The 18,263-nt window shown below is 52.4% G+C and overlaps 1 protein-coding gene across 6 annotated transcripts in view; it reads left to right on the top strand.

The window, feature by feature from the left end:
- Window positions 1-17,373, top strand: part of PHKA1 (phosphorylase kinase regulatory subunit alpha 1) — a 36,662-nt gene extending 19,289 nt beyond the window's left edge. For 2 of the 6 annotated variants that reach the window (XM_053273911.1, XM_053273916.1), the window contains 17 exons: window positions 199-277; window positions 1,480-1,655; window positions 4,072-4,245; window positions 4,985-5,073; window positions 6,121-6,260; window positions 7,164-7,320; window positions 7,829-7,908; window positions 9,162-9,240; window positions 9,326-9,455; window positions 10,066-10,167; window positions 10,324-10,439; window positions 11,993-12,031; window positions 13,165-13,209; window positions 13,395-13,550; window positions 13,733-13,786; window positions 14,348-14,548; window positions 15,281-17,373. In XM_053273911.1, the coding sequence (XP_053129886.1) occupies window positions 199-277; window positions 1,480-1,655; window positions 4,072-4,245; window positions 4,985-5,073; window positions 6,121-6,260; window positions 7,164-7,320; window positions 7,829-7,908; window positions 9,162-9,240; window positions 9,326-9,455; window positions 10,066-10,167; window positions 10,324-10,439; window positions 11,993-12,031; window positions 13,165-13,209; window positions 13,395-13,550; window positions 13,733-13,786; window positions 14,348-14,548; window positions 15,281-15,454 (1,991 nt within the window). In that variant the 3' untranslated portion in view covers window positions 15,455-17,373. The other 4 variants (XM_053273915.1, XM_053273912.1, XM_053273913.1 and 1 more) reach the window with 4 other exon arrangements.
- The last annotated feature ends 890 nt before the right edge of the window (window positions 17,374-18,263 follow it).

Genomic DNA, 18,263 nt, shown 5'->3' with positions numbered 1-18,263 from the left:
CATGTTGCTTTCTCTGTCAAGCTGCTAAATCTTGCAGGCTTCCGGCAGGGAATTCTCGGCCATTTGTGGGCAGGAGATCAGCCACAAGAGTGGGCCCCCCACCAGGCAAACAGTAGACTCTGACTTTGCAGATCCTGGCTGGGCATCCTTCAAACCCATACTGTTGCCATATTTTGTATTTTTTTCTCTCTGTGAAAGATGAAACTGGCACCAGCATCCATCCAGCTGTCTTGGCCACATTGCGGAAGCTGCAGGACGGGTATTTTGGAGGGGCAAGGTAAGCGGTGGTGGCTTTTCAGACAGAAGAGGCTTGGTTGAGATATAATGGGAAACCATGGTTTCTTGCTATGAGAATGGGCAGGCATGTACGCCCTCTTCTCTGTGTGCAACGGAAAGCCGACACTTTGCTTTGTTAAACCTGCATGTTTCTTGTTTATGTACAAACTTAGGAAACTGTGACTCCATAGCTAGGAAAAAACAAACTAGGATCCAACCATCATTTCAGATCCTGGTTTGTTTTGCCTAAGTGTGGTTTGAACACAACAGGAAACAGTTTTTATTTCAAATTGAAGGTGGGAAGCGTTCACTTATACATGAAGGACCTGCAAGCCGAACTCTTGGGTCTGCTGTTTTCCTAGCAGGAATCCTGGGGTTATGGACCAGAGACGGGGGGATGTCTCTTCATCTCCTGGGGAAACTGTTGGCCTTGTCTTGGACTTAATTGGCTTGTGTGTGTGCTCTGGTTGAGCAGAGAAGGTTGGCAGGAGAATCCCTTTCTGTTTGCTTTAGAAAATACCAGGGGGAGGAGAGCTGGTCTTGCGGTAAAGGTAAAGTGTGCCGTTGAGTTGGTGTTGACTCTTGGTGACCACAGAGCCCTGTGGTTGCCTTTGGTAGAATATAGGAGGGGTTGACCATTGCCATCTCCCACACAGTATGAGATAATGCCTTTCAGAGTCTTCCTATATCGCTGCTACCCAATATAGGTGTTTCCCATAGTCTGGGAAACATACCAGCAGGGATTCAAAGCAGCAACTTCTGGCTTGCTAGTCAAGTCATTTCCCCGCTGTGCTCCTTTAAGACTGTTAGGGGGTGCCTATTTGGAAGATGTGGGTGTCCAGATGCATTATCCTAGTGAGCATGAATTGTCCCCTTTGCTAGGGAGGCAAACCCCTTTTGCTTAGCAAAGCAGGGTTCACCTTGGTTTGCATTGGATGAGTGACTACATGTGAGCACTGTCAACTGTAGGACATCCCCCGAAGAGGATGGGGCCGTCGCTCAGTGGCAGAGCATCTGCTTTGCTTGCAGAAGTTGCCAAGCTCCGTCCCTGGCAGCGTCTCCAGATAGGGCTGGGAAGACTCCGGCCTGCAAGCGTGCAGAGCCACTGCCAGTTGGTGGTAGACGGACCAATGGTCTGACTCGGTATAGGGCAGCTTGCTGTGCCCCTCTGCTTTCTCACTCCTCCCCTTCTGACTCCTGCAGGATCCAGACGGGTAGGTTGTCTGACTTTCTCACGACTTCGTGTCGCACACACCTCAGCTTCATGGACCCCGGGCCGGAGGGTAAGCTCTATGCTGATGACTATGGGCTCAGCCTTGAAAGCTTCAGTGAGCTAGACCCTGAGGACTGGCTGCATGGCTTTCAGTTGGCAGAAGATGGTAAGGAGATGGGTCATCCCCCCCCCCTTCCTGCACTTGGGGTCTGCTGTGGCCAGGAATGCCGGATTTCTTAATCCAGACCATAACGCCACAGCCCTCTGATCTGTGCCTCACTCATCTTACTTATCTGATTCTTTCCCCTGCCCTCAATTAACCTCCTCTTTCTAACATTTACCATGATGTTAGCAAGACAGAGCTGAGAGATGCACAGAACTGGTGGCCAAGTACAGCCAGAAGAGCAACCATCTCCTCTCGACAGCGTGACCTCTTTGGGACCACGGACCTTCTTGCAAACACAGATCTGTTGCACAGCGTCTGCCTAATTTATTTATTTTGGTCATGCCAGAAGGGCTCCATCTCTCTCCTCCTCCTCTGCACGCCTGGCCTGTCTATGCTTCAGGCTCACAGCCATCCAGTGCTGCAGGAATGCAGTTTGACTCTGTTGCCTGGGCCAGAAAAAGCAGCAGAGCCAGGAAGGGATTTCATTAAGAGACTGATAGTGGCAAACCTCTTAAGGTCTGCACATGGCTCCTTTCCTTTCTGCAAAGGATATGGGGATGTGCTGAAGACCTCAACTGAACCAGGGGCATGGTCCAAACCATGGCCGGAGAACAGTAAACCCAGCTGCCTTCCCATAATAATCAGGGGTAATATATACAGTTATATCTTGTCTTTCCATGCCCAAGACCGCTTCCAAAGCAAAACAACCAAATGCAACAAATAAAATGTTTCAACAAAACACACACACACACACACACACACACACACGAGAGCAATAACAGCCAAGAAACACAGGCGTTGATAAGGGCAACAAGTGAAACAGTTGGACATTTTATTGGCAGCTGCTGCCATAATAGTCCCAACAGCAGAGCAGGCAGGTGTCTCATACAGGGCCAAGCCATGTTGACAGAGGAATCTGTAAGTTTCTGAGTTGCACAGAGCTTCTCAGGGGGCAGAAAGGGAAGAGAGCTGCACTTTGGGGTGCATATCAAACAGTGGTGTTTACTAATGCAAACAAAATGCAGAGGTTTTAAAGACTATCATTGCCTTGACTTCCTTGGCCAATGCAAGAGTCTGGTTAAGGCTTTCCTGGCTCTCCCTGAAGAAGAGCTCTGTGTAACGCATTTGTACATGTATGAGATGGTGCATATGCTTCAGTCAAGAAGGCAAGGGCAGTCTCTCTGTCGCAGGAAGGACAGGCCTCCAAATAGCTGCCAGTTCCAAGTCTCCCATCTGAAGCTGTCCTTCTCTGACCGAGCCACTCTGCTCTCACCCACAATCCCCTCCTTACCCCGGCCTTAACTCTCTCCTCTCCTCTACCCCTTTTGAACTCCTCTCTCTTAATCACTTCATCCCATTAACTGTGCCTGCTGTAACCGGCTTTTGGCCACACCCTCCCTACCACCTCCGGATGCTGGAACTGGTGTGGTGCATTTTGGGGTGTGTGTCTGTGTCCCACGTCTTGAGTCTGGGGGTGCACAGATGGCTCAGGCATGCTGCTTGATACACCCTCCCTCCCCTGCTTGTTTGCAATGACTTAAACTACACTGCAGCTGTGCGTGGTGCTCAGGTGCTGGAAGCAGGGGGAGCGATCTTGGAGACTCCGGGTTGTTCTTTGGGCAACACCCACACAACTCCTAGGGCTCCAAGTGGGAGTAGGGCGGCCTGCCGGGGGGGGGGCGCCTTGGTTCATAGGGAGAGAAGGAGGGATCCGGGCTGCAATTCTCTGACCCACATGGGGTGCTCCTCCAACCCCCTGGTCAGGGCCAGAGATTGCATGCAGAGCTCCTCTCTGTTGCCAGGATACTACCCAGTTGCCCCAGGGAAGCAACGTGAGCTGCCTTCCAGAAGGTGGGGAGCTCCTGCCCCCACCCCTGAAGCATTTCCTGCGTCCCTTGGGAGTCCTCTTTGTCTGTAGGGACCTGTATGCACATGCTGGTGACTCGCTTTACTAAGAGGGGAAGTGAGCTCCCTCCCATCCCCAGGGAGAAAAGGCCAGAAGTGTTGGATGGCATCCTTCCTGAATGTGGAATGCAGTTCCCAAGGTTCCCCTGACTTTAGTCCGGGAAACCTTGAAGTGTGTGTGTGTGTGTGTGTGTGTGTGTGTGTGTGTGTGTGTTGTTGCATTTTCACACATAAGGCTTAAACAGCCTTTGCGCCTTTCTCCTGTTGTTTCCATGAATGTATCCCGGCTGTCCTTGCAGAAGAGAAGGCGGAGAAGAGGCATTTGTGATGCAGATGAGCATTCTGGCCAGTACAGGTCTTGCATGGCCAACCTGATGGCAATGAGTGGTCGGTCTGATTCTAGTGTGCTTTGTCTGGGGGAGCTCCAGCCTACGCAGGACTTGTGGGTCTCCAGAGGGTGGGTTCCCCCTGGGAAGCGTAACCACAAAGTAACGCTGAGCCTCTCTCCCAGCTGACATCTGTGACGAAGTTGCCCAGTACTTGGACCACCTTCTGCAGAAGACGGCTCCCAAGGAAAACCTCCCGCCGACCGCGCAGAAGGGGCTGCATCGCTTCCGTGCAGCAGTGCACACCACCAAGGACCTCGTGTCTCTGGCCACCAAGGCCAAAGAGCTACATGTGGAAAGTGAGTGGAAACCACCCGCGTGGTGAGGCAGCCCTGTGGCCGCAGTTCTTCTCCCATGCGTTGTTAGTGCAGATGTCCATAGGAAGCTGCCATATACTGAGTCAGACCATTGGTCTATCTAGCTCAGCGTTGTTTTCACAAACTGGCAGCGGCTTCTCCAAGGTTGCAGGCAGGAATCTCTCTCAGCCCTATCTTGGAGATGCTGCCGGGGAGGGGACTTGGAACCTAGACGCTCTTCCCAGAGTGGCTCCATCCCCAGAGGGGAATTTCTTCCAGTGCTCACACATCAAGTCTCCCATTCATATGCAGCCAGGGCAGACCCTGCTTAGGTAAGACAACAAGACATGCTTGCTGCCACAAGACCAGCTCTTGTGTAATGTCTATATACCATTTTTCAACAAAGGGGTTCATCAAGCAGTTTACCTAGAAAAAGAAATTAGATGGTTCCCTGTCCCAAAAGCAGCTCCAAGTAGACACCAGCAACAGCCACTAGGTAAACATTCTGCGGGGTGGGATACAGAGAGAGCAGAGTTCTAACTTGTGATTTTTAAATTTTGGTTTTAACTCAAACTTGTGTTTAGTTATTTCTCCAGCACCGTCCCTGGCTAGTGAGTGGCCAGTCCTGACTGTGGCTCCGGCCGGCCATGTGCCGGGGTCACCTGAGCCCCTCTTGGGTAAAAGCGACACAAGGGAGGCTCCTTCACTCGCCAACGGGACGCTCTCTTTCGGCTTCTTACAGATGTCAATATGTACATCCCGTCCAACCTCTTCCAGGAGTCGCAGCCGTCTGTTCACCTGCTGGGCTCATCGCATAAACAGGACGCCAGGGTGAGGCTCTGGGGCTCGGCTCTTTCTCTGGAGCGGGCTCCTGTCGCCGTCTTCTGTACACACAGGAGCAGTCTAAGTGAATGCAGTTCTGCAGGTCTGTAGTGGGGAGGAAGACGATGATCTGTCTAATAATTAGTGAGCAGTTGTATTTCTGCCCAAATTTTATATTCCAAAAGAATAAACTGCAGTTGCCTGTAAATGAGCTCTCATTTTCCTCCCTTCTCTGAACTGTATTCAGCTATTCAGCTCTATGGTCAGCAAGGGGTTCTGTCCAGTTCTTAACCCATCATCGCTAAATAAAGTAACATCAGTTTTCTGCCCAAGTGCCCTTTCCATCCTGGCTGTTGTTATCCGGTTAATTACTATACTAATACTATACTAATTTATTTCTTGTCTGTCTTAAATCCTGGATATAACCTTTATTTTATTTTATTTTTTACTTTTCTATCCTGCTCTTCCTCCAAGGAGCCCAGAGCAGTGTACATAGTTAAGTTCCTCCTCACAACAACCCTGTGAAGTAGGTTAGGCTGAGAGAGAAGTGACTGGCCCAGAGTCACCCAGCAAGTATTTGGTTGAATGGGGATTTGAACTCCGGTCACCCCGGTACAGTCCAACCACTACACCATGCTGGCTCCCTTTTTCTTTCAAAAAGAAAAGCTGGAGCTCTGGTCCTCTTCCCCACTTGATCATTACCGTTGCCTCTTTCCAAAGGAAACCTTTTTCCAGGGTGGGCCAACCAAACACGATCATGGCCCGCTCGGAGTTCCCCTGTCCTCTAAAGATTCTCATGTAGTCAAAGACCCAAGTTCATTTAAATGGGAGCCGCCTGCCCTGGGAATGCTTTTCACAGCATTTTGGTGAGATTTCCACCCGGATGAAGGTTTGGAATGTTCCGAAATACAAGCTGGGTTTGGCTGTCTGGGTGCGGCTGCCCTCCTGTGGCCCCGTGAGCCGTGCTGGATGAGGGCTCGGGGTGGGGTGGGGGATGCCGTGTGCACAGCCTGGGTGGGTTCTTCAGAAGCCCCTCTTGGCCTTTTTCTTCCCAAGCAGCCCTTCATCCCGGCCAAGCTGAACCTTCCCAAGGAGGCCGACGGGAGTGTTGACTGCAAGGCTTTGGTGGCCCAGCTCCGGGAGTGTCCAACCCTGCAAGACCAGGCCAACCACCTCTACGTGCTCCACACCCTCAAGTAGGAGCACTTCTGGGACCCTGGGGTGCTTGGGGGTGGGGGGCTGGCCTGCTGAGAGGAAGGGAGGCTGCCCTCCTCCTTGTCGGGCTGCTCTTCGTGTGGGGGAACGCCGCCCCAGCCAACGTCGTACAGGCATTCCCAACTCCTCTTCCTGCATTGGAGAGCATAAGAGGAGCCCTGCCGGATCAGGCCCAAGGCCCTGCCAGTCTGTGAAGACAATACTGAGCTCGATAGGCCAATGGTCTGACTCAGGATATGGCAGCTCCCTATGTTCTCATCGAGCCCAGCATCCTGGATCATGCAGTGGTCAGCCAGGTGCACCTGGGAAGCCTGCAAGCAAGCGGGGACCAGAGGGCAACCACCTCCCTGTTGGAACACCTTTCCTGGCCCCTGGTGTCCGGGGCCATGCCACCTCTGCATTAAAGGCGGCTACAGCTGACCCATTGGCCACACAGGAGAAGCCTAGAATTGAGGAAGGAAGGGGAACCACAGAGGATTTTGGAGCATACCAGACTGGAGGGTGCAAGTCCACTTTCCACAAAAGCAGAGTCTTCAACTTTGAAGCGTTGATGTGGGGTTTTCTTGGTCTTGTTCTTGTTTTTTGAGACCGCGCTGGATTCTTAGGGTAACCTGGCCGCCCTTGAGAGGTCTCACCCCATGTGTCATGGGCCCCGCCATCTTGGATTGCTCTGGACAGCTGCTGTCCAGACAGGAGTTCCGCAGGCACCCCATGTGGCTCTCCCCCCCCCCACCCGAGGCTAACCTGGCTGTGCTGATCTCTAGAGTGGCAGGTGCTGTCTTGGGTGTGAAACGCAGGAGAACTCTGTAGGCTGGAAGTGAGGAGCTGAGCAGGTTGGGCCCCGCCCTTCCTTCTCTGACTTGACCAGTGGTTCTGCTTTGCAGGGGGCCCGACTGGGACACGGAGATCTATGGGGAAACAGGGGCCACAGTCAACAATCTCCTCATGGAGCTCTATGGCAAAGTTGGGGCAACCCGCCAGTGGGGCCTGATCCGCTTCATCTCTGGGATCCTGAAAAAGAAGGTGGAAGCTCTCGACGAGGTAACGCCTCCTCCTTGGAGGATGTGCAAAGCGCACTTTCATCGTGTTGGTATTATCTTGTTTGGATCCATTTGCCATAGTGATATGTTTTTTGTAAAAAGATGGGCTATAACTCTGTGTGTGTGTGTGTGTGTGTGTGTGTGTGTGTGTGTGTGTGTGTGTGTGTGATTAATATATACCACTTTTCAGCCAAAGTTCCCAAAGCAGTGAGCATAGATATTAATAAATAAAAGGGTTTCCTGTCCCCAAAGGGCTCACAATCTAAAAAGGAAACATGAGACAGACACCAGCAACAGCCACTGGAGGGTTGCTGTGCTGGGGCTGGATAGGGCCAGTTGCCCTCCCCCTGCTAAATACAAGAGAATTGCCAGTTTTAAGAAGGTGCTTCTTTGCTCTGTCCGCAGGGGATTATGCTCTTGGTCAGTGGGTTCCAGGGCTAAATCCTGATGGCCTTTGCCCAAGGGGGAACTCGACTTGGCCACGCACCTGACGGTCTCTTCTCTCCTAGGCCTGCACTGACCTGCTGTCGCACCAGAAGCACCTGACGGTAGGGCTCCCCCCAGAGCCTCGCGAAAAGACCATCTCGGCGTAAGTCCCCCTTGCTGCCAGTGCCCCTCTGAAAGGGGTGTTTGCCCCACAGCTCAAGGCAGGCTTCTTGGTTGGTTTTGGACAGGAGGCAGCTCTCCCGGTGGGCAATTGCTTTTCACTGTGCAGACGGGATCAATCCAAGGAAGAGGGAATGCAGAATGCACGAGGAGGAGCTGTGTGTTCCCTGTAACAGGGATTCCCAGACGTTGTGGACTACAACTCTGATCATCCCCAGCTGCAATGGTCTTTGGGTGGGGAATGATGGGAGTTGTAGTCAACAACATCTAGGGATCCCTGTTACAGGGAAGACTGAGTCTTCGGTTGCAGGGGAGTCACAGCAGGAGAGAGGGCATGCCCTCAACTCCTGCCTGTGGCTTTCAGCAGCATCTGGTGGGCCACTGTGTGAAACAGGATGCTGGATTAGATGGGCATTCTTGGGCCTGATCCAGCAGGGCTGTTCTTATGTTCTTAGAGAGCGGTTTGGCCTGAGTGTACATTCACCACATTTAGGATGAATAAATGAGCATATATTTATGGGAGGAGAGCTGGTCTTGTGGTGAAGTGTGCTGTCGAGTTGGTGTGGACTCCTGGTGACCACAGAGTCCTGTGGCTGTCTTTGGTAGAATACAGGACTTGCTAATCAAGTCATTTCCCCGCTGCACCATTAGGAGTCTTGTGTGGTAGCAAGCATGAATTGTCCCCTTTGCTAAGCAGGGTCTGCCCTGGTTTGATTTGAATGGGAGACTACATGTGTAAGCACTGTAAGATATTCCCTTTAGGGGATGGGGCCGCTCTGGGAAGAGCACCTGTGTGCTTGCATGCAGAAGGTTCCAAGTTCCCTCCCTGGCAGCATCTCCAAGATAGGGCTGAGAGAGATTCCTGCCTGCAGCCTTGGAGAAGCCGCTGCCAGACTGTGTAGACAATACTGAGCTAGATGGGCCACTGGTCTAACTTGGTGGAAGGCAGCTTCCTGTGTTCCACCACCTGTCTCCCTTTGCTGGGAGGTGCCTGAAACATCTGTGCTGGGGAAGCAACCATGGCAGCTTCTCTGAGCATCTCCAAGGCGAGTGATGGGTGGCATTCTGTCCCCAAGATATGGCTGAAAAGGAGCACGGATGGTGGATGGGTGTGTCTCTGTATGCTGCGGCCAAAGAAAGAGACCCAGATTTTGCCCCCCGGAACCTGAAATCCTGAGCACAGGGTGTATAATTCCGGTGAGGGGCTTATTCTGTACGCCTGTCTGTCCCTTGCAGTCCGCTGCCATATGAGAAGCTCACATGCCTGATTGATGAAGCCAGTGAGAAGAATATGAGCATCTCCATCCTGACCCAGGTGAGAACTGGACCCCCTCTGCCACCTTGACTTGGGGGCACTTGGAGGCTGGGTCCGTGATCGGTGCTCCTCCCTCCTTCTGCAGGAGATCATGGTTTACCTGGCCATGTACATCCGGACGCAGCCTGCCCTCTTTGCAGAGATGTTCCGCCTTCGCATTGGGCTCATCATCCAGGTGATGGCGACGGAGCTGGCCCACTCACTGTCCTGCTCAGGTATGTCGGCCTGGCCTGGTGGAATGGGGACCAGCCCCATTGGGGCTCTAAAGTCAGGCCCTAGAACTGGCTGTCCTCTCTGTGCCTGGCCAGCGAAGACGGTGGTGGCTGCATCAGTTCCAGCTGTTGAAAAGGGTGCTAAACAGCTGGAGGGGCATGACCTGCTGGGGGGCATCGGGCCCATGGTGGCAGATGCAAGGCCCTGGAGGACTCCTCTGCCCCAGAAGCCTCTCTTGCTGGGATCTCCTGTGGGGCTTGTTCCTCAAACAGCATTGATGGAAATGAACAGAAGGGAGGAGAGCTGGTCTTGTGGCAGCAAGCACGAATGGTCCCCTTGGTTTGCATTTGGATGGGAGACTACATGTGAGCACTGTCAGAGATTCCCCTTAGGGGATGGGGCTGCTCTGGGGAAAGCACCTGCCTGCTTGCATGCAGAAGGTCCCCAGTTCCCGCCCTGGCAGCATCTCCAAGACAGGGCTGAGAGAGACTCCTGCCTGCAACCTTGGAGAAGCCGCTGCCAGTGTGTGCAGACAGTACTGAGCTAGATGGACCAAGGGTCTGACTCGGTCTAAGGCCGCTTCCTTTGACTCACCTTCTGTCTTTCCTTCAGCTGAGGAAGCTACTGAGAGCTTGATGAATCTCAGCCCTTCAGATGTGAAGAGTCTTCTGCATCACATTCTCAGTGGCAAAGAGTTTGGCGTGGAGAGAAGCGGTGAGCCTGGCTGAGAAGGGCTAATGTGGGGATTCTGGATGTGCAAAAGGGGAGCCTCTCCAAGCCCAATACTGACACAGGAGCCCAGGCTCCTGGGAGCTCTCAGGCCAAGCAGGCTGAAGTTCTGACGCTGCCCCTCCTGCTTTCTCCCTGCAGTGCGCTCTGTGGATCCAACGCTGACCCCAGCAGTCTCCATCCGTGCAGTCGGTCCTGCTGGAGCCACTAAAACGGAGCGTGCTGGGATTGTCCGGCTCAAGAGTGAGATCAAGCAGGTAAGCGGAGGATACCGAGTCTACCGTGCAGCTGCACAGGTGCCCCCGGGAGGGGGGTGGATCAGGCCCAAAGCCCATCTAGTCCAACATCCTGTTTTCACACAGTGGCCCACCAGATGCCACAGGCAGGAATGGAGGGCATGCCTTCTCCCCTGCTGTTACTCCCCTGCAACTGGGACTCAGAGGCATCCTGCCTTGGAGGCTGGAGGTGGCCTATAGCCCTCCGACTAGTAGCCGTTGATAGACCTCTCCTCCATGCAGTCATCCAAACCCCTCTTCAAGCCATCCAGGTTGTTGGCTGTCACCGCACCTTGTGACAGAGAATTCCACAAGCTGATTATGCGTTATTTAGAGGCGTCTTGCCTCCAAGGCTGAATTGAATTGAATTGAATTGTTTCAGAAGTTGATTTCAGATCTACAAGAATTTCTGTCTTAGGACCCTAGACCTAATGTCTCAGCCGATTTGGGGGTACAAATCGAAATGCTGGTTTGACAAGGACTGTGTTAAGGCTAAGACCTCATAGGAACAGCCCTTCTGGATCAGACCCAAGGAGGCCCATCTAGTCCAGCATCCTGTTTCTCACAGTGGCCCACCAGATGCCGCTGGAAGCCCACAGGCAGGAGTTGAGGGCATGCCCTCCCTCCTGCTGTTACTCCCCTGCAACCGGTATTGAGAGGTATCTTGCCTTTGAGGCTGGAGGTGGCCCACAGCCCTCCGACTGGTAGCCATTGATAGACCTCTCCTCCATGAAGTCATCCAAACCCCTCTTCAAGCCATCCAGGTGGTTGTTAGAGGCAGATGTTTCCTTTGCCTCTAAATTGTACCATTTAGTTGTGTAAAATTTGTTTCCTTTTCATTTAAAGTGTAGACAATATTGTCCCCCCCCCTTGTGCAGCTGTGTAGTTTCGTGTACCTAAAGAAGTTTTACTCCTGCTTTTAGAATGTCTCCAAAGAACCCCCTCATGGCGACTTTGTTGTGGTTGTTTAAAACACAGTAAGACATGCCATTGAAGGCAATAGCTGAAACCGCCTCTGAAGGCAGCACAATGACAGCAGAGCCGTGGAAAAGCCCCCCCTCTGCAAAGGCAGGGAGGCGGCGGGGGGGTGAGGGCAGGGGGCCCGTGCTGGGCTGCAGTTTCTGCCTGGGCTGATGGCACACTTCCATGCACGTTCCTCCACTTGACTGTGGATTCGAATTGCCGCTGGCCTACAGGAAGCTTGTTCCGGTGGACATCCGGGGCGGGCAGCAGCTTTTGCCCAACCTGGGCAGCTCAAGACTCTGGTGTGTGTTGTGGGGCCTGATGAATGGGCCTTCCTGCTGTGCTGGCTGCACTTGGGGGCCCAGGGACATGGTCCAGGCGTGCTCTGCTGCCTGTGCCAGAATTGGGACTCCACCACCAACACACGGGGTTGGGAGGCAACCGGCCCGATCCTGGAGCCCCAGGGAGGGTGCTCAGCTCTAGGGATTGGGCTGCAGGACCCCCCAGGGCGGACTCTCTCTCTCTCTCGTGACCTTGGTGACTCTCTCCTGTCTCCTCTTCTTCTCTTTCAGCAACTGGATAGACGTAGGCAGTCTGTGTCTGAGATTAAGGTGAAATCCCTCCTCCCCTCCCCTCCCCGCCAGCTGAACCGTCCTGCCCATTCTTGGAAGCATCTCGGCCTGCATGAGCAAAAGGGCGAGTGAGCTGGGGCAGCGGCAAGCTTGCGTCCCCCTTGAAGTTCTCCTGCTCCCGTTCCCACAGTTGGCCAGAAGGCAGATCTTGTAGCAGAGGCCTCTTCTTCTTGCCCACCTGTGGGGCCACTAGGAAGACAGGAGCCCTCTCCAGGATTACAGCTGGCAACCCTGTGGCAGAGGGCCTCGGACGTGGCTTCCCAAAGGCATTTTGGGCTCCTGTTTGGAACCCACCCTGTCCTTGGGGCTTCTACCCAGAGCTGCTCCACTTCCTCAAGGTGCCTTTTGCAGAAACCGCAGGTCAGGGGAGAGTTTGTCGGCTTCACCTCTTTCTTCGCAGGCACGCTGAGCGCTGCACACCTCTCTGCCTTTACTAATTTCCTGTGGCACGTCTTAACCTGCAGAGGGCCAGATCGCCATGCAGAACGTCTCCCTCCTCGCAGCAGTCGTTCGGGCAGGGGAGGGGCCATGGTTCAGCTGCCGAGCGCCTCCTTTGAGCGCAAACGGCCCCTGGCTTAGTTCCAGGCACCTTCCGTTAAAAGGGTAGTGAGTGAGCAGGGCTGGGAAAGGCGCTGTTGGTCAGAGTAGACACCCCTGCAGGAGACACTCGGACTAGATGGGCCAATGGTCTGCCTCGGTAGGCTTCACGCTTGATACATCTACTCCTCTTTATTCCCATGTTGCTGACGGGCAACCGACGTTATTTGCCGGCAGCCACCCAGTGACCACATGGCTGACCAGAAGACTTGGCTGGCTCCAATACGCTCCACTTGTCCAGGCCCCAAAGGGTCTCTTTCCCATAGGTGGCCCCAAATTCCCGCTCTTTGCCCGCCCACCCCACCAGCTTTTTAATAGGGGGGCATTCCTAACTCTCACTGCTTTGCCTTAACAGAAGACCCCAATCGGTGGCTGCGTGTCCTAAACCAGCTCTAATTCCTCCTCCTTGGGAGGCCTGCCCGCTGGCCCTCGCTTTGCCGGCACCTCTGCTGCTGTGGCCATGGGCCCTGACCAGTTCTCCCTCACTCCTCCCCTCTCTCTCTCTTTGTTTCTAGTCTGGTGGTCTTCACTCCTTGGAGACCAGCATGGAACCTTCCCAGGTAAAGAGCACCAGGGTGGGCACACCTGGGGAGGGGGCCAGCTTCTGCTCTTCTTGGAGGGCCCTGCGTTGAAGCTTGGGTTCCTCCCTGGAGGCCCGGCTACGCACAGTGCATGCCAGGCACTGTTGGGGGGTGGCGACCTGAGGTGGGGAGATCCTGGGGTAAGGTGCTCTCTTTTCTGTTAGTTGCCCAGAGACTCAGCAGCTCTGGCTGGCCCACTGGAGGACCACCCCTCCAAGGATGGGCGCCAAGGTCAGTGGCAGCGGAGAAGGCGGCTGGATGGGGCCCTCAACAGAGTCCCTGTGGGATTCTACCAAAAGGTCTGGAAGATCCTGCAGAAGGTGAGACCCGATTACAAGGCAGGTGTGGGGGTGGAGTCGGCAATCCTGTCCAACCCTTTCTGGAATGTAGTCAGAACCTACTTGGGGAAGGTGTGTGTGTGTGTGTTGGGGGAAATGCACAGCCAGAACCCCTCTGCCCCAGAGTTCTTTTGAAAGTAACCAGCCTCCCTTTTGCTTTGCAGTGCCATGGACTCTCTGTTGATGGTTTTGTGCTTCCTTATACTACAACCAGAGAGGTAACGGTCAAGTCTTGGCTTCTTCACCCTTTTGGGATGCTGAGGAGCTCTTTCATGGCCCTCTGTACCCCAACAGTGGTTTGCCTGAATGCGTGGGGCGGGGGGGACCAAATCCCAGCAGCCCAATGGTGCCTATTTCTCTCATCCCACCCCCCACATTAACAAGAACCGCACTGCTTGCAGGCTGGCCACTCATCAGGTAGAGCTGCGCAGGCTCTACCTGATGTCCCTTGTGGCACACATGAGGCCTCTTTCCACCTCTGTCCTACCCTTGCTCCAAAGAGCTCTGAACTGCGTACATGATTCTCTTGCCCCTCCACCCTCTCTTAATCCTCCCCTCGAGCCTGTGATGGAGGTCATGCTGAGAGATGCTGAGCAGCCTAAAGCCACCCAGTGAAATTCCTAGATGGACATAGATTTGAATCTGGGTGTCTCCAGGCTTGCTCCACAGTGGGAAAGCACTGTAAGCATGCGCAGAGGGAGAGAACAGTCTGAGTTGCGCCCTTCTGGCCAGTGCATGGCCTTCCTTTCGACGCTCTTCTCTTTGCTTTCCTCGCCCAGATGACTCCAGGAGAGCTCAAGTTTGCAGTCCATGTTGACTCTGTCCTCAACAGAGTCCCTCAGCCAGAGTACCGGCAGCTCTTTGTAGAGGCCATCTTGGTCCTGACTTTACTGGCGGATGTGGAGGTTCAGAGCATCGGCGGGATTATTGCCGTGGAGAAGATCGTCCACATTGCAAATGGCTTGTTCTACGACGAACAGGTAGGACCCCCCCTTGTTCTGGCTGTGGGTGCCAAACACACACGGGCGTGCTCTGCGTGTGGATACATTTTGAAGTCAGGGTCTGAAATATTCAGTCTGTGCAATTCTCCCGAGTCCATCTTCTATCTATATTTGAGGGGAGAATTAAATGATGACATTTTTGTGAAAGCAACCTCAAAGTGGATTGCACAAACCAGAGTAAATGTGGAAATTTGCCAAAAGCCACAGTAGGGTCACACCTACTGATACTGCCTGATACTGAAGCCCCCAGGTTTGCTGTTCTTGTAACAGTTTTATGATGTCTCAACACTCTCTTACATCTATTGCATCTGCTTTTGTGGACTAAAACCCACTTCATCAGATGCAGGAAATGCAACACATTTGAAGCTTCTCTGTCACTTTCCAAACGGAGAGCAGAAAGTGTTTCTTAAAGTGCAAAGCAGATTTCATGTGGCATTGAGAACTACTGGGACAAGGGAACAAAATGTCCATCTGACCTTCTGCTTTCCTGAAAATGCCAAATTTAGCTGTTAATTGGAATATGGGGAGTGCAGAGCACAAATTCAAGAGAAATGGGATTGTCTTTAGGGATGAACTGGATTAGGTCCCAAGTGTAGCTCCTGGCTTCATTTGCAGAATACCAGAGTTATAAATTTGGGGAGTGGGGAGCATCAGCCTCAAATCTTGGACTCCGGCACTAACTCCAGATCTTTTCCTCATCACTGAAAACAGAAAGCCCTGGGTGCCGACGACCACATGCTGGAGAAAGATCCCACCACGGGGATCTGCACTCTACTCTATGACAGCGCCCCCAGTGGCAGGTTCGGCACCATGACCTATCTCTCTAAAGCCGTGGCCACCTACGTGCAGGAGTTCCTCCCCAGTGGTGGCTGCAGCATGCAATGAGCCCTTCTGGGTTTCTCTACGCAAGTTTGCAGAACGAGCTTGGGATTCAAGGCCAGCCTTTAAGCTACTTTTGTTGTCGGCGGGCTGCACCCGGATCATTGAACAAACCCACCCAGTTTGGGGGATTTGACACCCCTTGGCAAAGCATCCTGGAAATGAGCCTTGTGCTGCAGTAGCTGTTCTGGCAGGAGGAAGGAGGCGCTTCCAGCGTTGCAAAACAGCAAGGAGCTTGGTCTGCTCTTGGAGGAGGAGTGCTGCAGACCCAGAATCTCCTTCACTCCCAGAGGAGGGTCTGTGCTTCTCAGGCAGAGGGTCCTGGGAACTGATCCCCTCTGCCTCTGATGGGGACAGCCACCTGCATGCTGTTTTGGAGACTTCATGCTTCGTGAGCATCCGAAGGGCAAAAAGATTTCCTGCACTCTGAGTGCCTGCTTTCATGGGAGGCTCCTTCTTGCATGCAGCTACAGCATTTGTTCCTGGGTGGGCTTTTCCTCTCTCTCGTGTATTATGGGGGTGGGGGGTTACCTATTGCCTGTGTGACTTGAATGAGCCTGATCTGCTGCTAGATACCAAGGTCTCCCTATTGACACAGCCTCCTGAGTGCCTTAAAGCAGCACAACCAGCCTCACGGGTACTTTCTCTCCCTCGCTCTGGTGCAAAGAGCTGATGCCCAAACCACTGGAAGGCAGGCTTGCAGCTCTGTCTGTTCTGGTGCCAACCTGGACTAGACGGAGGGGGCTGCAAACCTCATATCTCAGATGTTCGTTTAGAAAATAAAATTGGGTCTTTTTTCAAGGCAGCGGCTCGCAGAATGAACGCCTGCCAGGCACACTACACCGATGAGCTCTGCTTGGTGGGAATGTGTCCTAGGTTTCTTCTCAGGTTGTTAGATTGTCTTCCCGAGTCTACCAAGAGACTGAAAAGACCGTTCTACTAAGATGCTTGGAACAGGCACTTCACTCCTGTCACCCGTCATGGCTTGCAGAAGAGAGCTGGTGAATATGAACACACCACTGAGCACCTGCCTTGAACGAAAAGCCACTCCAAAGAGGAGGATTGATGGTTTGTCCTGGGGAGGAGGCAGGAGCTGCCTGGCTGTAGGAAAGTGCTTGGCCATTGGCTGGCGGCTCCTCTTGGGTAGCTAGGCTTCAGATGCCAACCACTACCTTTGTGTGGTTGATGTGAAAGTCCTCCTTTCCAAAAGCTTAAAATGTCACAATGATCCTCCAGGATGAAAAGGCCACTGCAGGCAGAGAAGCTTCATATGAGTCCCACTGAAGCTTTGGACGTCCTGGTGAGTGTGGCAAGTTTCAACTTGGGGAATGTTTTTGAATCTAGCTCCACTCCTTGAAGAAGCAGCTTTGGTCCCATGCGGTGAGGGAGCTAGACTCCTAAAAGCTGGCCGTGCCGTCCATGCCCAGCTTCTGGCTGGCAAAGTGGTCCCTCTTTTGTGTGTGTGTGTGTGTGTGTGTGTGTGTGTGTGTGTGTGTGTGTGTGTGTGGTAACAGGGCTGTGGCTGGATAGCTGTGCTGTGCTTGCTTGCTTTTTTTTCCCCATCTCAAGTGCCAAATATGTTTCTGACATGCCACTGAATCTTAAACAGGAGTGCAAAAATGGAACAAGTCTTATGGGAACTGTGTTGTGTCCGCATCTTTTGGGTATGGTTACTGCCATGCACTTTTGCAATAGTTTACTGACTTAATCAATTGCACTTTTATGATCAATGAGGGTTCTTGAACCGTGCAACATTTCAAAACTCCACTCTTGGTTGTTGGTTTTTGTTTGTGTGTGTGTGGGGGGGGGGGTGCTAAACGGCTAGCCACAGTTGGCTTTGGCCCAATAAAATAATAAAGGGTACCTTACAGAATTTTTAATGTTTTGAAGAGTGAAAGCCAGAATAAAAGGTCTCCAGCTCATGACTCTTTTGTTGTCATATTTTCTTTCCTTTGCTTTCTGGCTTCTGTGCATTAGAATCAAACCTAAGAGTGTTGAAGTGGGATATTTGGGTGGTGGTAAAGAAATGATTCCCAGTCTGGCTAATGGAGATCTCTGTGTCAGACAAAGCTTGGAGAGTGAAGTTGGTATACTTTACAGGAAATTGAACTTGGGGCTCTTATCCATCAAAGCTTTATTGAACCAATAATTAGCTTTCTTAGAGTCAATTTACAACATTTTACAGAGGAACTTCACTTTACGAGGATCGATCAGTAAGTTCATAGAATGACATAGAAAGAAAGCAGCAGTGGTAATGATTTTTTTTTTAAAATGAACATAGTCCCCCTGAAGGTCAATGCACTTTTTCTAGTAATGCTCCAATGTATGGATTCCAAGTGAGAGAGATCTTTCCTCCTGCTCCCCCAATCACTCATCACTTCATCATTGTTGGAAAATTTGGTTCCCTGTAGGTATTCCTTCATGTTTTTGAAGAGGCAGAAGTCACTGGGGGCTAAATCTGGGGAATAGGGAGGGTGTGGAACCAATTGGAACTCTGCTTTTTTGATGGCAGCCATTGCAGGCACATTATGGTGTGCCTGCAATGAATAGCTGTCTATCCCACCACTTTGCCACCGTGTGCAGAAGATCCACCCTGATGCTAACACGAGGCATGGAACTCCCCGAAAATGACAAGTTTTACCCACTGCCACCGACTAGACCTTTAGGCTTTGGGCTGAGTCTGCTGCAAGAGCTTTTCAAACCTCAGTTGCCAAAAACAAACCTTGGTAGAGTGGTAAGCCCTATAGATATGGGGTGAACAGAAGGTACCTTTAAAAAAAAAAAAAAAGATAAACAAGTAATTTTACTTTGTAAT

Source organism: Hemicordylus capensis, chromosome 11 (genome assembly GCF_027244095.1).
Source record: "Hemicordylus capensis ecotype Gifberg chromosome 11, rHemCap1.1.pri, whole genome shotgun sequence".
In the NCBI taxonomy this organism is placed as follows: domain Eukaryota; kingdom Metazoa; phylum Chordata; class Lepidosauria; order Squamata; family Cordylidae; genus Hemicordylus; species Hemicordylus capensis.
The sequence above is the reverse complement of the archived record's forward strand: the minus strand, read 5'-3'. Positions and strand labels throughout refer to the sequence as shown.